The 16831-nt window shown below is 38.4% G+C and overlaps 1 protein-coding gene across 1 annotated transcript in view; it reads right to left on the bottom strand.

Moving 5' to 3' along the window:
- The window catches only part of LOC117512090, an 86899-nt gene that overhangs the window by 26706 nt on the left and 43362 nt on the right, over positions 1 to 16831 (bottom strand). Inside the window, exons 3-4 of the mRNA XM_034172051.1 lie at positions 2518 to 2674; positions 2051 to 2243 (exon numbers count right to left, since the gene is read on the bottom strand). Of these exons, the coding sequence (XP_034027942.1) occupies positions 2051 to 2243; positions 2518 to 2674 (350 nt within the window). The remainder of the gene's footprint in view (positions 1 to 2050; positions 2244 to 2517; positions 2675 to 16831) is intronic.

Below are 16831 nucleotides of genomic sequence, written 5' to 3'. Positions count from 1 at the left end.
CATTTTTGTGCAGGTGGTGTTGGGGGGGTCATTTTGGGTTTCAGCTTTTTTTTGTTTTTTACCACTTTCATCCCTGAATATGTTAATCGTGAGTCACTTTTGTGCAGATTAAAGTCACTAACTGGGATTCCTGTATTGTTGCAAGAAAGAAACGAGACCCATCCTCCGTTCTGTTCACACAGCTCCAAACGCTGCGCGGCTCTCTGCCGAGTCAAGTTAGAATGACAGAGTCCAGTCAGAATTAATAACTTCAAAGCGAAACACTGTTCAAATCAAATGACACCTCTTTCCAAATGTTGTAATACAAACAAACTGCAATTGATCAAAATGTTTTTTTCCTCCCAAAATGAGTCGTCCTGCACTGATGTGCAGCAGCTGGCTCAGCTCAGCTCAAGAGGTATGGAGAGACATTCATGCCAAAATGTCTGAAAGGAAATGCTTTTGACAAAAACTACAGATTTTATTTATTTTTTATTTATGTCCAGAGATCAAGGATCCAGTAACCAATTTAAAATGTTGCTGACATAGAAAACCTGTAAAGCCTACTTTTAGTACACAGAAAATTCACAAGAGGTATCGCTAAGGGAATCACTAAGGAATCAGATCAATAAGTGGAATCGATAATGGCATCGATAAATAAAATCTTAATATCCATCCCTAGTCCTGCCTCTTTTCGGCTGCGAAGCTGATCAATGGCCCAGAAGGTTCTTTACAAGGTCTTCTAAGTGGTCTCATGTAATACCCATTTTCCCAATTCAATTCAGACTGCAATTTAAAATACTGGTGATGACTTTTAGAGCTCTGCACGGTCAAATGACACTTTACATCAGTGAACTCTTTCACCCGTATGTGACAAGCAGGTCTCTGTTGGGTGTACCAAGGCCAAGGCTGAAGACTAAAGGAAATTGTGCATTTGAGGTTGTGGCACCCAAAACTGTGGAATGCACTGCCACTACACTTATGTTCCATGGACTCTGTTGGAACTTTTAGGGAGAAGCTCAAGACCTATTTGTACAAACTTGCTTTTAACTAGTTTTATGTTATTGCTGTTTTTAGTTTCTGTATTTTTATTTCTGTGTGCTTAAATTCCTGTACATCACTTTGTGATTTTATCTTGAAAGGTGCTATACAAATAAACTTTACGTACTTTACTTACTTATCAACACAGCTGTCACTCATTACCGGCAGTATGTCAACCCCAGTTCTACACTTCCACCTTCGCGATAAACTCAGTCCTCACCACCAGAGATCCCACACTTTGTCGACACTGTGGGCTGCCACCTGGCTTCGGACTTCATCCTCACCATCTCCACTTCGCCCGGTTCATCTTAAAGTCGCAAATGTGATACGCATTCCAGACCAACTGTCATGGTAAGTGGTGTGAGATGGGAAAATATCAGACCGGAAATCAACCAATCAGAGCACGTAGTGTCGCATATAATAAAACTGATTATTACCATGACAATCGGTCAGGAATGCGTATGACATTTGCGACTTTGTGTAAGATATGAGAAGTTGCGGATGAAGTCCGACGTCAGGTGGCAGCCCACAGAGCTGACGAGGTGCAGGATCTCTGTAGGTGGGGACTGAGTTTCTCACGAAGAAGAAGAAAGAAAAAAAGTTTCTTGCGAAGGTGGAAGTGTAGAACCGGGGTTAATATACTACAGGTGATGAGTGACAGATGTGATGATCAGCTCAGAGGCAGGACCCAGCAGCAACCAAGGCGCAACATTTCCTTCGTTAAACAAGAAATTTAAAAGCAAAATAAAACAAAAAGTGAACAAAGAAATTATGAGAGATGAAGAGGACCATTCTCTGAGCAGATTTTATTACACTGACAAGTTTGAAATGGAAGAATTAACAGCAAATGAGCTTGAAGTGGACATGCAAAATTGCCTCTAGGATCGGCTGTGAATCAAAGATGATCTGATGCAGAAATGGGATAAGCCTAAACGTTGTTTCAGGAAGTGGTCAAACAAAAATGATTCCCTTTTCATCAAAGTAAGGTTTGTTACAAAATTTTTAAAGCACAGTTATAAGATATACTCACATTTGAGCGCCACGGGTAAGAGGATTCCCCGTAGTCAAACGTAATCTCATCTCCTGGGTATATCTTCTTCAGAGCAAACAAGCACACATGTGGTTTCCCCTCATAAATTATTTTCCTTAATTTGCAGTTTGGATTTCTGTGATCGTCATTCACAAGTCTTCCAAAAGTCCCATCTTCTTTCGAAGCATCGATGCTGCAAGCAAAATGAACTTATTTAAACTTCAATAACTGTTCAAATCAATCCATCATACCATAATTATTGGATTACACATGCAGTTGACAATAAGCTTCATCTTGCCAAGTTTCATTTTATGCTGAACACAAAGCAGTCTGTATTCACAGTTCTATGCAATCTTACCTACAAGACAAACTGGAACATTGCAGATCAATTAAAACAAAACAAAACAAAACAAAAATCTTTTCGTGACAAAAGTGGAAAAAAAAAAAAAACAGGTATTAAAACTTACCACCAGTATTCATCCTTCCATAAAAATTCAAACACATAATTGTTCAGAGTATCTCCACATTTCTCCTTGGACAATTCTTTGAGGGGAAAAATGTTTCCTCGATATTCAACAACAAAGGTGTTTGGTTCAATGGATTCAAGGGTGAACAGACCTCTCCCTATAAAAGCAAGAATAAAATAATTACTAAACTTTTCAAAGTATGTATGTGTTAATTTCACATGCAAACCCCATAACTGTCTGTAGAGGATTTACTGGCCTAACAATTGGTACCTGGGTTTGAATCCAGCTGATGGTACTTCTCTGTGTCCTTGGACAAGACAGTTGGCAAAATCACATTCATGTTTTGTATTAATTCAATGTATTTAAAAATATGAGACATTTCTTCACACCACCTTTGGTGGCATACAGACACTGCACAGTGACATATGTGGATTACACTTGAAAACACCCATATCAATAATTTAATATTTAACAGCATATGACATACAACAAATGAATAAGCTCATGAGATCATAAAAAAAAAAGACTTCCAAGATGGCGGCAGGTGTAAGTGGTCACACCCGTGTCTCTCCGCCAAAACTGAACAAAAAACATAATTATTATTAAAAAAGAAAATAAAGGGACAAAACGTATCAAGGTATGGCAAGCTTGAGAAGTCTCTGAAAGTGAAAACTTCAATGACATGCAGGCAGCCTAAACTGACGGACTCCAGCCTCCGAGAGAAGTTAGCTCCACAAGCTAATGTTAGCATGACGGAGTACACGCCTCCACGCAGCGGACTTACAAATGAGGGCCCTCCTGTATCTGAGCCTGAGGCTGGGGAAGAGGCAACGAAAGGTACGGCACTGAACAAAATCATGGCTATGCTGGTTGAGCTCAAGGCAGAGATGGTGTCCATCAAAGCTGAACTAAAGACAGAATACAATGTGAGATTTGACCAAATTAACGTGAAGCTGAAAGAGCTAAAAGGGGACCTTGGCGGGTTTAATCAGAGCGTAACCGAGACAGAGCAACATATTTCGGACAACACAGACGGGCTGACTGAGTTGAAAGCTGAGTTGAAGTCTCTGCGGGCTGAAAACAACACTATGAAGAGGAAACTTCTGGATCTTGAATCGAGACGATGAAGGGGGAATCTAATAGTTCATGGGATCCCAGAGTCCGAGGAAAGAGGAAAGGATACTGAAGATTTTCTCAAGTGCATTATCCCTGAGATTCTGACAGGGCTTACAGTTACGCTCCCCACTTTCAAGATAGAGAGCGCGCACAGACTGGGGCAAAAAAGAAACAGACCCACCCAGGCCACTGATCATGCGTTTCCTGAATCATTGGGACAAGGAACATGTCCTGGAGGCCGCACGGACCAAGAAAGACCTCTTCTACGGAAATGGGAGGGTTTTCTTCACGCCGGATCTGGCAGATGGAGTGCGCCAGCAACGTGCAGAATTTTGTCACGTCTGTGACGAGTTTGAGAGAAGGAACCTCCAATTCGGCTTTGCATTTCCTGCTACTCTTTTGGTAACATTTGAAGGTAAAAAATACTCTATTAAAACACCGAAGGAAGCAGATGAGTTTGTCAAGAAGATACGGAGCTCAGAGAAGTAGAATGTGACTTTATAATCCGGCAAAGGGCATTTGTGGGCTCAGTTTACTGACACATTTGAAACTTGTGCCTAATTTTGTTATATGAATCAGGTTACCTATGTAACGTTCTTCATTTTCAACTGAGTTACACTACGCTAGACTTAAATTATACTCAATGTTATGCAAAACTACATAGCTTTTTGTGTCAAGCTCTTAAAGTCTTTCTTTTAAACTGATCATCAGTTCAACTTAATTAAGAGCTCCATGTTGATATCAAGAATGAGACTAACCTAATAACTTGTTTCTGATCACTCTACACCAGTTCAAATGCTATACAAATTTGAAACGGAAATAGGAGGGAAAGCACAGCAGCTTAGAGAGAGGTTCTGCCAATCCTTTTACGCTCTCACTGAGAACTGTTGAGGGAAGTATCCCTGGAGCGCCCTTCCTAGGGAAAGGTTTTCCCTCCAATTTTTTTTTCCAAACCTTTGTTCGATCAGGTTTTGGATTCACAGTATTTTTTCGACATGAATCCTTTTCTTTTCTCTCCATGTTCTACTCGACTAGAGAGTATCACAATATTGACAGAATAACAAAGGTGAAAGGTGGTGGCCAAGTGGTTAGTGCGCTTGGTTTCAGTGCAGAAGGCTCCCGGTTCACCCCTGCCACATTTCTCCATGTGAAGTGGAGCTGCGTCAGGAAGAGCATCCGGTGTAAAACCTGTGCCAATTCAAAATCCACCTTGGATTTGCTGTCGACCCCCGAGTGCAAATAAGGGAGCATCCGAAGGGACTTACTTACATCAATGGTATCTGAAAAAAATACATACAGCATCCTTTAATGTCAATGGCATACTGAGCCCAATCAAAAGGTCAAAAAATATTAACAAAAATGAAAAAAGAAAAGATAGATATTGTATACCTACCAGGAAGCGATATCACTTTCTATACTAATACTATAGACTTAATAGCCCACCATTCTAAGGGAACCCTTATATGTGGCGGTGACTTCAACTTACATATTCAACCCTCCTTGGACATATCAAACTCAAAGGTAACCACAAGCGTAATACACAGTTAATTCCACAAATAAATAAAAAATATTGGGTTAATTGATATTTGGAGGGAAATGAACCCCAATATTCGCCAATATACCCATTTCTCCAATCCACACACAGTCAAAAAAGATAGGACAAAAATAAGAAATGCAACTATAGGAACAATAGACTTGAGTGACCATGCTCCAATTTACATTACAATAGAACTGGGAGAAAAACAAAAAATACAGTTTGGAGGTTTAATACCAGTTTGCTCAATGATCCTTTGTTTAAAACAAAAACGACAGAATATTAAGACATATTTAAAGGAAAATGATACGGACAAAACCACTCCACCCATCCTTTGGGACACAACAAATGCAGTGATGAGGGGCCAAATTACCATTGCTGCCATGAAAAAGAAGCAGAGATAGAAAAAGCTAAATGAACTGCAGGACAAATTAAAATTGTTGGAGGTTGAACATGCCAAAATAAAAATCCTCTCTTGCTTAAATAAATAAATAAATAAATAAATAAATAAATAAATAAATAAAATAAAATAAAATAAAAAATCAGAGACGAAATTAATGATATATCATCACATGAAATGATTAAGAAAATTCTCTTCACCAAACAGAAATATTATGAAAGTAAGCCAGAATTTTCTAAAACATTAGCCTGGAAACAACAAGCTGAAAGAACAATTTTTAAAATAAGACAAACAGAATAATGAAATTTTAAGTAAAAAAAGATCAAATACAATCTACTTTCGAAGATTATTACAAAAAACTTTTCTCCAAGATTTCTGCAGGTAAAGAAGACGAAATAAAAATCTTTTTGGATGGTCTCAATTTACCCTCCATGTCTGAAGAACAGAATAAAAATTAGGAGCGGAAATAACGATACTGGAAATACAAAGTGCGATAAAAGGTTAAAAAGTACAAGTCCCCAGGAAGTGATGGATTCACCTCAGAGTGGTACAAGGCATTAAAAGAACCACTTATACCACTGCTTTTAACAACATTCAATTGGGCACTCAAAAAAACTCAAATCCCTCCAAGCTGGGAAGAAGCCATCATCTCACTAATACCTAAAGAAGGGCAAGATCTACTAGACTGCACCTCATATAGGCCAATTTTACTGCCAAATGTAATTCATAATGACATTCATTTATAAACGACAGACAAAAGACAATATAAGACGAACCTTGCACATAATGAATCACATTCAAAAACAACAACAACAAAAATAAAGCAGTAATAATTAGTTTAGATGCCGAAAAGGCATTTGATTCAGTAAGCTGGCCATATTTATTTCAAGTGTTAAAAAAATTTCAAATAGAAGACCAAATAATACAAAATATTGGGGCCTTATATGATGGTCCAACTTCAAGAATCAAAATTAACGGCTATTTGACAAAAACACAGACTTTGGAACGAGGAGTGAGACAGGGTTGTGTCCGGTCCCCGCTTTTATTCACTCTATTCTTGGAACCATTAGCCCAATACATTAGACAGACAAATACAATCAGACAGACAAAAAAAAAAAAAAAATCAAATGTATAGTAATTAAAAGTATAGCACATAAAATTGCATGTTATGCAGATGACATCCTACCATTCCTGACCAATCCTGACACGTCTATACTCAATGTAATGGATTTCCTTCATTAAAATTGGTCCACTGTCTGGATACAAACAATATACAGAAAACTGAAATTCTTTTCTATTGGCAACCCCCTCTAGACTTTAGAAAAACATACCCATTTAAATGACAAACCACATCCCTTAAATATTTAGGTGTGGTGCTCCTTAAAGATCTAAATAGAATTTTAACATGAAACTATACTCCTCTTTTTAACAACATTAAGAAAGATTTGGAAAAATGGAATCTTATCCCCTACTTAAGCCTAAACCAAAGGATTGAAATTATAAAAATGAACGTCCTCCCCAGATTTCTCTATCTGTTCCAGAGCCTTCCAAATCAGTTATTTGATGAGTGGGACAAAACAATTTCAAAATTCATCTGGCAGGGTAAAAAAAACAACAAAACCCCTGTATTCGATTTAAAACTCTACAATTAACAAAAAAAAAAAAAAAAAAAAAAAAAAGGTGGCTGGGGCCCACCCTGTTAAAACAATTACTTCAGCCCAAATCAGAGCTCTGATATATTGGTGTGACTCCAAATACGAAGCTCAATGGAAAAACATTGAAAGTAATATATTAACTGATGTTCCTATGCAGGCTCTGATGGCGGATGAAAAACAACTGGGTCAGACTGAACAGATTGAGAATACCTGGATATACTCAGTACTTAATATCTGGAAAAAACTAATCAAAACACACAAACTTAACAAGGATGTGAAAATCATAAGCTGCTTTGCTTACAATACAAGTTTTGTGCCTAATAACACAGATCCAAGATTTAACTTCTGGCTAGGGAAAGGCCTAAAAATATTTTATCAAACTGTTAAAGAAAATTACATGGAAAGCTTTGAAAAGATAAAAGAATCCTTTGGCTTAGAAAAGAACGATTTTTAAGGGTACTTACAAATAAGAAACTATTATAAGCTAGAAATTAAACAAAGCAACAAGGACCATAATCCCCTAATTGATCTTTTTATTAAGGCATACAAGTCAGAACTATCTGGGGGGATAATATCCGAATTATATAACTATTAATAATCTGGACAATCATTCTCCTATCTACATTAAAAATAAATGGGAAAATGAAGGTAATTTTGCTTTAAAAGATGAGGAATGGGAAAGGATATGTACATCTCAATGGAGGACTACAAACTCAGATATTTGGAAGAAATTGGCCTGGAAAAGTGTTATGCGCTTTTTTTAAACACCATGTCAGTGTCTACTACTTGGTCCACTGCTGCCACCTTCTGCATCAGTCAGTTATAGCAGCACTAAATCCTCTCGAGTCCAGTGACAGACTTTTTTCCATGCGATCGACTGATTTGGCATGCCAGATGTATACCATTAATCAGATTTATTTAGTTCTTTTACATTTGTGTGTTTTTCAGCATTCTAAAGAGATAGGCTGAATCTCAAATCTACCCCTTGGCCCTTCCCCTTACCCCTTCCCCTCCGTTTTGCGCGGGCACGAGAGACAGAGGGGTGTCTCAATTCTCTTTTAGTAGCGAGGCGGAGGGGAAGGCGAAGGGCTACAAACCACTCCGTTTGGAGTGAATCTGGATGCACACTCCGTTTGGAGGGGTAGGAGGAGCTTACTGCTCTCTCCAAAAAAACAAACATGGCGCCGAAAGAGCCGCATAAATGAAGCGGCTTTCATTACAAATTACGCTGTTTAGAAAGTTATAACTTGCCAAAAAACTTTACAGGCAGTTGTCTGTGACAGCAACGTGTATGCTGCTGGATGCATGTTGCGTATATTGTCGTTCTGAAGAATATCGTAACGTCGCTCGTGCGCTGAGGCGTTATAATGCGCATACACACGAGAAAATCATGATAAAGGATAAGCACGTTAATTTGTATGTTCATAAATCTTTGTATAATAACCCCTGCTGTTGGATTTCAAGGTCTGTAACGTGTGTGTATTTAGTAAACAAACAGGGAGCCCTGAACACACTCGTCTCCTAATAAGCTTTCAGGCAGAAAATGAGAAGTTTCATCAATGGAAATAAGTTGTAAAATATATACAGACGTACATGTATACGTGTAACGCATAACCTGACGTCCTAACAGACTGCTATTATTTGTCAAGGAAATTTCTAAAGGAAATAGAGCTGGATGTAAAAAATGGGAGAATTTGAAAAAGAAGTATTAACCGAACGAGATGCAGCCCAAAACATACATACATACAGGTGCTGCTCATATAATTAGAATATCATGAAAAAGTTGATTTATAGTAATTCCATTCAAAAAGTGAAACTTGTATAATGTATACATTCATTGCACACAGACTGATATATTTCATGTTTATTTATTTTAAATAAACTTTTCCTGTTTTATCATTAATATTTTATATGATTGTGTCTATTATTTTTATTATTTTCCTTCTTTTACTTATTTGTTTTAAATTTTTTTATTGTGTTTTAATCTTATTTCATTTTATTCTGCTTTTAAATTATGTTTGTGAAGCGCCTTGAGGCGATTAGTTGTGATTTGGCGCTATATAAATTAATAAATTATCATAAATTATTTTAATTACTAATTCATTAATTACTAATCAATCAATCAATGATTAATCAAAGAATATTAATTATTATTATTAATTACTAGTATCATTAACATTAATAAATTACTAATCAATTATTAGTACTATTAATTATTATTATTATTATAAATTACAAATTAAATTAATTAACATGACATGATTGCAATGCGTCAAATCTGCGATTTCTTCTATTTCTTTGCATTGATGCAGAAAGGCGAGAAAATAAAAAGAGCAAACAGGCTACTGCAACAAGTTGCATTTCAGTTTCCATGTTAAACAGTGAAGACGGCAGTTTGACACTGGCAGTTTTTTTTTTCCTCCTAAGGCGGAGGGGTGTCTCAATTCATAGGGCTAGAGGCATACCCCTTCACCTTACCCCTTGTTTTAAAGGGGTAGGCGTAGGGGTAGGGCCAAGGGGAAGGGGAAGGGGTACAAAAGAGAATTGAGATTGGGGGTTAGGCTGAATCTCAAATCTACCCCTTGGCCCTTCCCCTTACCCCTTCCCCTCTGTTTTGCGCAGGCACAAGAGAGAGGGTGTCTCAATTCTATTTTTGGAGCGAGGCGGAGGGGAAGGTGGAGGGTTACAAACCCCTCCAAACAGAGTGAATCTGTATACACACTCCGTTTTTATAGTGGTAGGAGGAGCTTACTGCTGTCTCCAAAGAAACAAACATGGCGCCCAGAGCCACACAAATGAAGGCGGCTTTCATTATTCAAATTACGCAGAGGAGGATCTGCAGACAGACTGTGCACTCTGATTTCTCTTCGAGTTTATATATGTTCTTGTGCAGGGCTGCGCTCTGATTTCTGTTGTAGCTTATCTTTATTCCTTTGACCGCGACCTGCGGGCGTGCACGAACGAACCGTCCGTGAATATACAGTAGTGTTCAGAATAATAGTAGTGCTATGTGACTAAAAAGATTAACCCAGGTTTTGAGTATATTTCTTATTGTTACATGGGACACAAGGTACCAGTAGATTCTCACAAATCCAATAAGACCAAGCATTCATGATATGCACACTCTTAAGGCTATGAAATTGGGCTATTAGTAAAAAACACAAAACAAAAAAAAGTAGAAAAGGGGGTGTTCACAATAATAGTAGCATCTGCTGTTGACGCTACAAACTCAAAACTATTATGTTCAAACTGCTTTTTTTTTAGCAATCCTGTGAATCACTAAACTAGTATTTAGTTGTATAACCACAGTTTTTCATGATTTCTTCACATCTACGAGGCATTAATTTTGTTGGTTTGGAACCAAGATTTTGCGCGTTTACTTGTGTGCTTGAGGTCATTGTCTTGTTGAAACACCCATTTCAAGGGCATGTCCTCTTCAGCATTAGGCAACATGACCTCTTCAAGTATTTTGACATATCCAAACTGATCCATGATACCTGGTATGCGATATATAGGCCCAACATCATAGTAGGAGAAACATGCCCATATCATGATGCTTGCACCACCATGCTTCACTGTCTTCACTGTGAAATGTGGCTTGAATTCAGAGTTTGGGGGTCGTCTCACAAACTGTCTGCGGCCCTTGGACCCAAAAAGAATAAGTTTACTCTCATCAGTCCACAAAATATTCCTCCATTTCTCTTTAGGCCAGTTGATGTGTTCTTTGGCAAATTGTAACCTCTTCTGCACGTCTTTTATTTAACACAGGGACTTTGCAGGGAATTCTTGCAAATAAATTAGCTTCACACAGGCGTCCTGTCACAGCACTTACAGGTAACTCCAGACTGTCTTTGATCATACTGGAGCTGATCAATGGGTGAGCCTTTGCCATTCTGGTTATTCTTCTATCCATTTTGATGGTTTTCCGTTTTCTTCCACGCGTCTCTGGTTTTTGTCCATTTTAAATCATTGGAGATCATTGTAGATGAACAGCCTATAATTTTTTGCACCTGCATATAAGTTTTCCCCTCTCCAATCAACTTTTTAATCAAACTACGCTGTTCTTCTGAACAATGTCTTGAACATCCCATTTTCCTCAGGCTTTCAAAGAGAAAAGCATGTTCAACAGGTGCTGGCTTCATCCTTAAATAGGGGACACCTGATTCACACCTGTTTGTTCCACAAAACTGACAAACTCACTGACTGAATGCCACACTACTATTATTGTGAACACCCCCTTTTCTACTTTTTTTTTTTTTACTAATAGCCCAATTTCATAGCCTTAAGAGTGCATATCATGAATGCTTGGTCTTGTTGGATTTGTGAGAATCTACTGAATCTACTGGTACCTTGTTTCCCATGTAACAATAAGAAATATACTCAAAATCTGGATTACTCTTTTTAGTCACATAGCACTACTATTATTCTGAACACTACTGTATGTGGAGATGTCTGGAGTTATACTTGATGTGAACATGTCCCGTCTCTGGCAATCAGTCTGTGAGCAGGACTTATGTCCTTTTGTGTCCTTTATTTAACACAATGATGAGAGAGTTTGAGGGGAGAGTGAGGAACTGCCTGCAGACAGCCAGTTTTTTTTCTTTTAATTGTTCACATGTGCGCGCGAATGAATCGTCCGTGAGTGGACTGGAGATGATCAGACTTTTTACTGGATGTGGACATGTCCTGTCTATGGCAATCAGTCTGTGGGCAGGACTTTTATGGACGTTTTTTAAACACAGTTGTGAGAGAATTTAAGAGTGAGAAGCTACAGCAGCAGCCAGACTGAGCATTTTTTTTCTGTGATCTTTGAGCGTGTAGTTTTACTGCATTGTGTACATGGTATAAAAACAATCCTGCGTGATTTATACTTTGGGAACAATGGAACACAGCAGGAATCATAAATTTGCATAAGGTAATGTTGTATTGTGAGAGTGTGGCATCCAGTCATGTTGAGTACCATTGCTTTGCCCTGACATGCGTTGAAACCACTTCCTTTCTGTGTCCTATGCTCGACACAGAAAAAATTAAACATGTCAAATTTTTGGCGTCTGATAAGCTTCGGGCTTTGCGCTACATCATCTCGGCACTAGGTCGCTTCCACGTGGCGTCATGATGCTGCATGACGCAACTCAAAGTGGGCCGGGTGTGAAAGGGTCTTTTAACTAAGTAAGTAAACTTATACTGTAGCACCTTTCACAGATACCGATCACAAAGTGCAGTAAAATAGATGCAAACAAAGGCATAAAATACAACAAAGTTAGAACAGAGGCAACTTTGTTGTGATTTGGCGCTATATAAATTAAAATAAATTGAAAAAAAAAATGAAATAAAACAGCAAAATAAAAACAAAAAAGTAGTGCCACTAATTAAAAGCTTGTCTAAATAAAAGTGTCTTAAGATGCTTTTTCAAAGAATCAACAGTCGGCCACACGGAGAGACGGGGGTGGGGCGTTCCACAGCCTGGGGGCTACTGCTTGAAACGACAGGTCCCCCTGAGTTTTAAACCGGCCAGCTCCACGTCAGCATCAATGCAATTCATAAAGAATCCAGGACTTCTCATTCTGGGAGGAAAAAAGTTTTAATCGGTTGTAGTTTGTTGTTTGTATTGCAACATTTGGAAAGAGGTGTCATTTGATTTACAACAGCAATTCGCTTTGACGTTATTAATTCTGGCTGGACTCTTAACTTGACTCGGCAGAGAGTGGCGCAGCGTTTGGAGCTGTGTGAACGGAACAGAGGGCGATTCTCGTTTCTTGCCTGCAACAAGACAAATGCCCCAGTTAGTGACTTTAATCCACACAAAAGTGACACATAATTGACATCTTTAAATGGCTTTGAGAGGGGTTAAGAAGCGGACTTAACGCTTCTGAAAAGCAGCAAAGCAAAGGGCCAATGAAGCAGCGGGTCTGAGCACTGCTTCGTGGATTTAAGCTTCAAAGCAAAGCCGTTACAGAAGCGACTGATTACAGACCTGCTGCAGACTCCGCAATCAACGTAGGAAAATGATCATTTTCCCAAAAACACCTTCAAAAACAACAGCGGCTCTGAAGGACCGATAAGGGAATTGTTAAGCAAAAAGGCTATTGATGTCTGTGGATCGAATCATTTCTTAACGATTCTCAAAAAGAACCGGTTCTTGATACCCAACCCTAGTCACAGTGCTTCATTCATTCACAGCAGTGTTTATCACAGCCATCAGTCAGGGGAGGTGATGGTCTAGTGGGTTAGTGTTGGGCTTGAGACCAAAGTACCCTTGGTTCAAATCCCAGCCTGAACGGAGAAATCACTAAGGGCAAGGTTCTTAATCCCCTAGTTGCTCCTGGTGTGTAGTGAGCACCTTGACATCGGGGTGAATGTGAGGCATTAATGTAAAGTGCTTAGAGCATCTGATGAAGATGGAAAAGCGCTATATAAATGCTTTACCATATCAGTCAACTCATCAGCATTCTGGTCGCAATGAAAATGATCCACCAAGACTAGATACCCACACTACACCTTTCAGTACTGACCCGAACCACTCGGTAGAAATATGCTGGCTAATCGTCAAGGAAGTCAAAAGAAGTCAGTTTAATGTGTTTCTCGTTTCAACTGTAATGAAAATTTGTCGTTGTGAATCATAATTTTTTTGTTTCCTTAGCATATAAGTTGCACCGGACTGTAAGTCGCAGGAACTCTCAAACTAGCCCCCTCCCCCCAAAGTGACTTGTACTCCAGAAAATACGGTAAATCCTTGAAAGTGTGGTTGCACTTTACTGTTTGTTAAATCGGCTGTGAAATGAAAATTGTGTAATCTGAGAAAAATTTTCACAGGGTCTGGGGGGTGCAGTTCCCCCCCCCATGAGCCAGGGTCTAAGGCCCGTGGGGCCTAAGAAACCAAATCAGTTTTGTATCTAATGACATTTTCAGCATCTCCTGGAAGAAAAAAAAAAATCTCGAAAAGAAGTGCATATTCAAATGATCCTAGATTCAGCCTTTCATTTGAACTGTAAATGGTAAATAGACTGCATTTATATAGCTTTAAAATAATTTCTCACATTCACCCCATGTGAGGGTGCTGCCATACAAGGTACTCACTGTCAATGATCATGTTGAAGTAACAGAATATGACAGAAGTGGGACCTGGAATGATTTTCCTTTTAATTGTGAAACAAATTATGCATCAAGTCAGAACAATTAAACTACACGATGTTCATGAAGACTGAAAAGACTATTACAGCATTTCGAAAACCACAGCTAAAGCTTGTAGAATATTTTGAAAATCATTGTAAAATATCAATAACATACCTTACAGTAAAAAAGTTACTTATATCCTTGTGTGAATTCCTGTAAATCCAATAAAAGCCACAGCGTCTTTTTTTCCAATGAAAGAAAGTCTACATAAAAAAAAAAAAATTTTGTGTGAATTTCTGTAAATCCATTAAAAGCCACAATGTTTTTTTTTTCCCAATGAAAGAAAGTCTACATTAATAAAAAAGTCACTTATATTCTTGTGTAAATTCCTGTGAATCCATTCAAAGCCACAATGTCTTTTTTTCTAATGCAAGTCTACATTAATAAAAGTCACATAATCTTGACTGAAATCCTGTTTGAACAGCACAATGGTTATTTTCCAGGGAGAGAAAAATTTGTACCGCACTTCATGTCACTGATGGCACAAGACACGTCTCCCGTTTCTTTTATCCTTCAGATGTGTTCATGAAGATGACTAAGTTCAAGGAGCGCCACTGTTGATTCAAATTTTTTCACATTATCTTTCTCGCAATCTTCCCTGTGTCCGACATTGCTCTGTGACCCAAGCATATCGCAAAATTCTTGTTTTAAAAACTTTATATCTCTAAAAGCATGCGATGTCCACATGCTACTTTTAGCTTAAAAACAGCGTCTTGCAGCAGGAGCCACACAGCATAGCCGTAGCAACCAGCCAGTGTCGCTTTACGACAACTGTTGTAACAGCCATGGTTTAACTGGCATTTTACTCCACGGACGTCTGTGGATAATGAACTGTATCTGTTATACAGTAGTGTTCAGAATAATAGTAGTGCTATGTGACTAAAAAGATTAATCCAGATTGAGTATATTTCTTATTGTTACATGGGAAACAAGGTACCAGTAGATTCAGTAGATTCTCACAAATCCAACAAGACCAAGCATTCATGATATGCACACTCTTAAGGCTATGAAATTGGGCTATTAGTAAAAAAAAAAAAAAAAAAAAAAAAAAAAAAAAAAAAAAGGGGGTGCACCTTTCAGCTGTTATTCCACTCCAAGATTCTTTAACAACATTCCACAATTCATTCACATTTCTTGGTTTTGCTTCAGAAACAGCTTTTTTGATGTCACCCCACACGTTCTCAATTGGATTTAGGTCCGGGAATTGGGCAGGCCACTACAAAACAAATTTTGTTGGTTTGGAACCAAGATTTTGCTCGTTTACTAGTGTCCTTGGGGTCACTGTCTTGTTGAAACACCCATTTCAAGGGCATGTCCTCTTCAGCATAAGGCTACATGACCTCTTCAAGTATTCTGACATATCCAAATTGATCCATGATACCTGGTATGTGATATATAGGCCCAACACCCTAGTAGGAGAAACATGCCCATATCATGATGCTTGCACCACCATACTTCACTGTCTTCACTGTGAACTGTGGCTTGAATTCAGAATTTGGGGGTCGTTTCACAAACTGTCTGCGGCCCTTGGACCCAAAAAGAACAATTTTACTCTCATCAGTCAACAAAATATTCCTCCATTTCTCTTTAGGCCAATTGATGTGTTCTTTGGCAAATTGTAACCTCTTCTGCACGTCTTTTATTTAACAGAGGGACTTTGCGGGGGATTCTTGCAAATAAATTAGCTTCACACAGGCGTCTAACTGTCACAACACTTACAGGTAACTCCAGACTGTCTTTGAGCATCCTGGAGCTGATCAATGGGTGAGCCTTTGCCATTCTGGTTATTGTTCTATCCATTTTGATGGTTGTTTTCTGTTTTCTTCCACACGTCTCTGGTTTTTTGTCCATTTTAAAGCACTGGAGATCATTGTAGATGAACAGCCTATAATTTTTTGCACCTGCATATAAGTTTTCCCCTCTCCAATCAACTTTTTAATCAAACTACACTGTTCTTCTGAACAAAGTCTTGAACGTCCCATTTTCCTCAGGCTTTCAAATAGAAAAGCAAGTTCAACAGGTGCTGGCTTCATCCTTAAATAGGGGACACCTGATTCATACCTGTTTGTTCCACAAAATTGATGAACTCACTGACTGAATGCCACACTACTATTATTGTGAACACCCTCTTTTCTACTTTTTTTTTTTTTTTTACTAATAGACCAATTTCATAGCCTTAAGAGTGTGCATATCATGAATGCTTGGTCTTGTTGGATTTGTGAGACTCTACTGAATCTACTGGTCCCATGTAACAATAAGAAATATACTCAAAACCTGGATTACTCTTTTTAGTCACATAGCACTACTATTATTCTGAACACTACTGTACAGATCATTGTCCGCAGATGTAGAAAACTTGCACAATGTCACAAAAATAGAATGCTTTGGCATTTTACAAACTCAGTGACAATCAGGATTACAGAATACAACACTAAC

This window comes from Thalassophryne amazonica, chromosome 6, assembly GCF_902500255.1.
Source record: "Thalassophryne amazonica chromosome 6, fThaAma1.1, whole genome shotgun sequence".
In the NCBI taxonomy this organism is placed as follows: domain Eukaryota; kingdom Metazoa; phylum Chordata; class Actinopteri; order Batrachoidiformes; family Batrachoididae; genus Thalassophryne; species Thalassophryne amazonica.
Note: the sequence above shows the minus strand (reverse complement) of the source record. Positions and strands in the feature narration are given on the sequence as shown.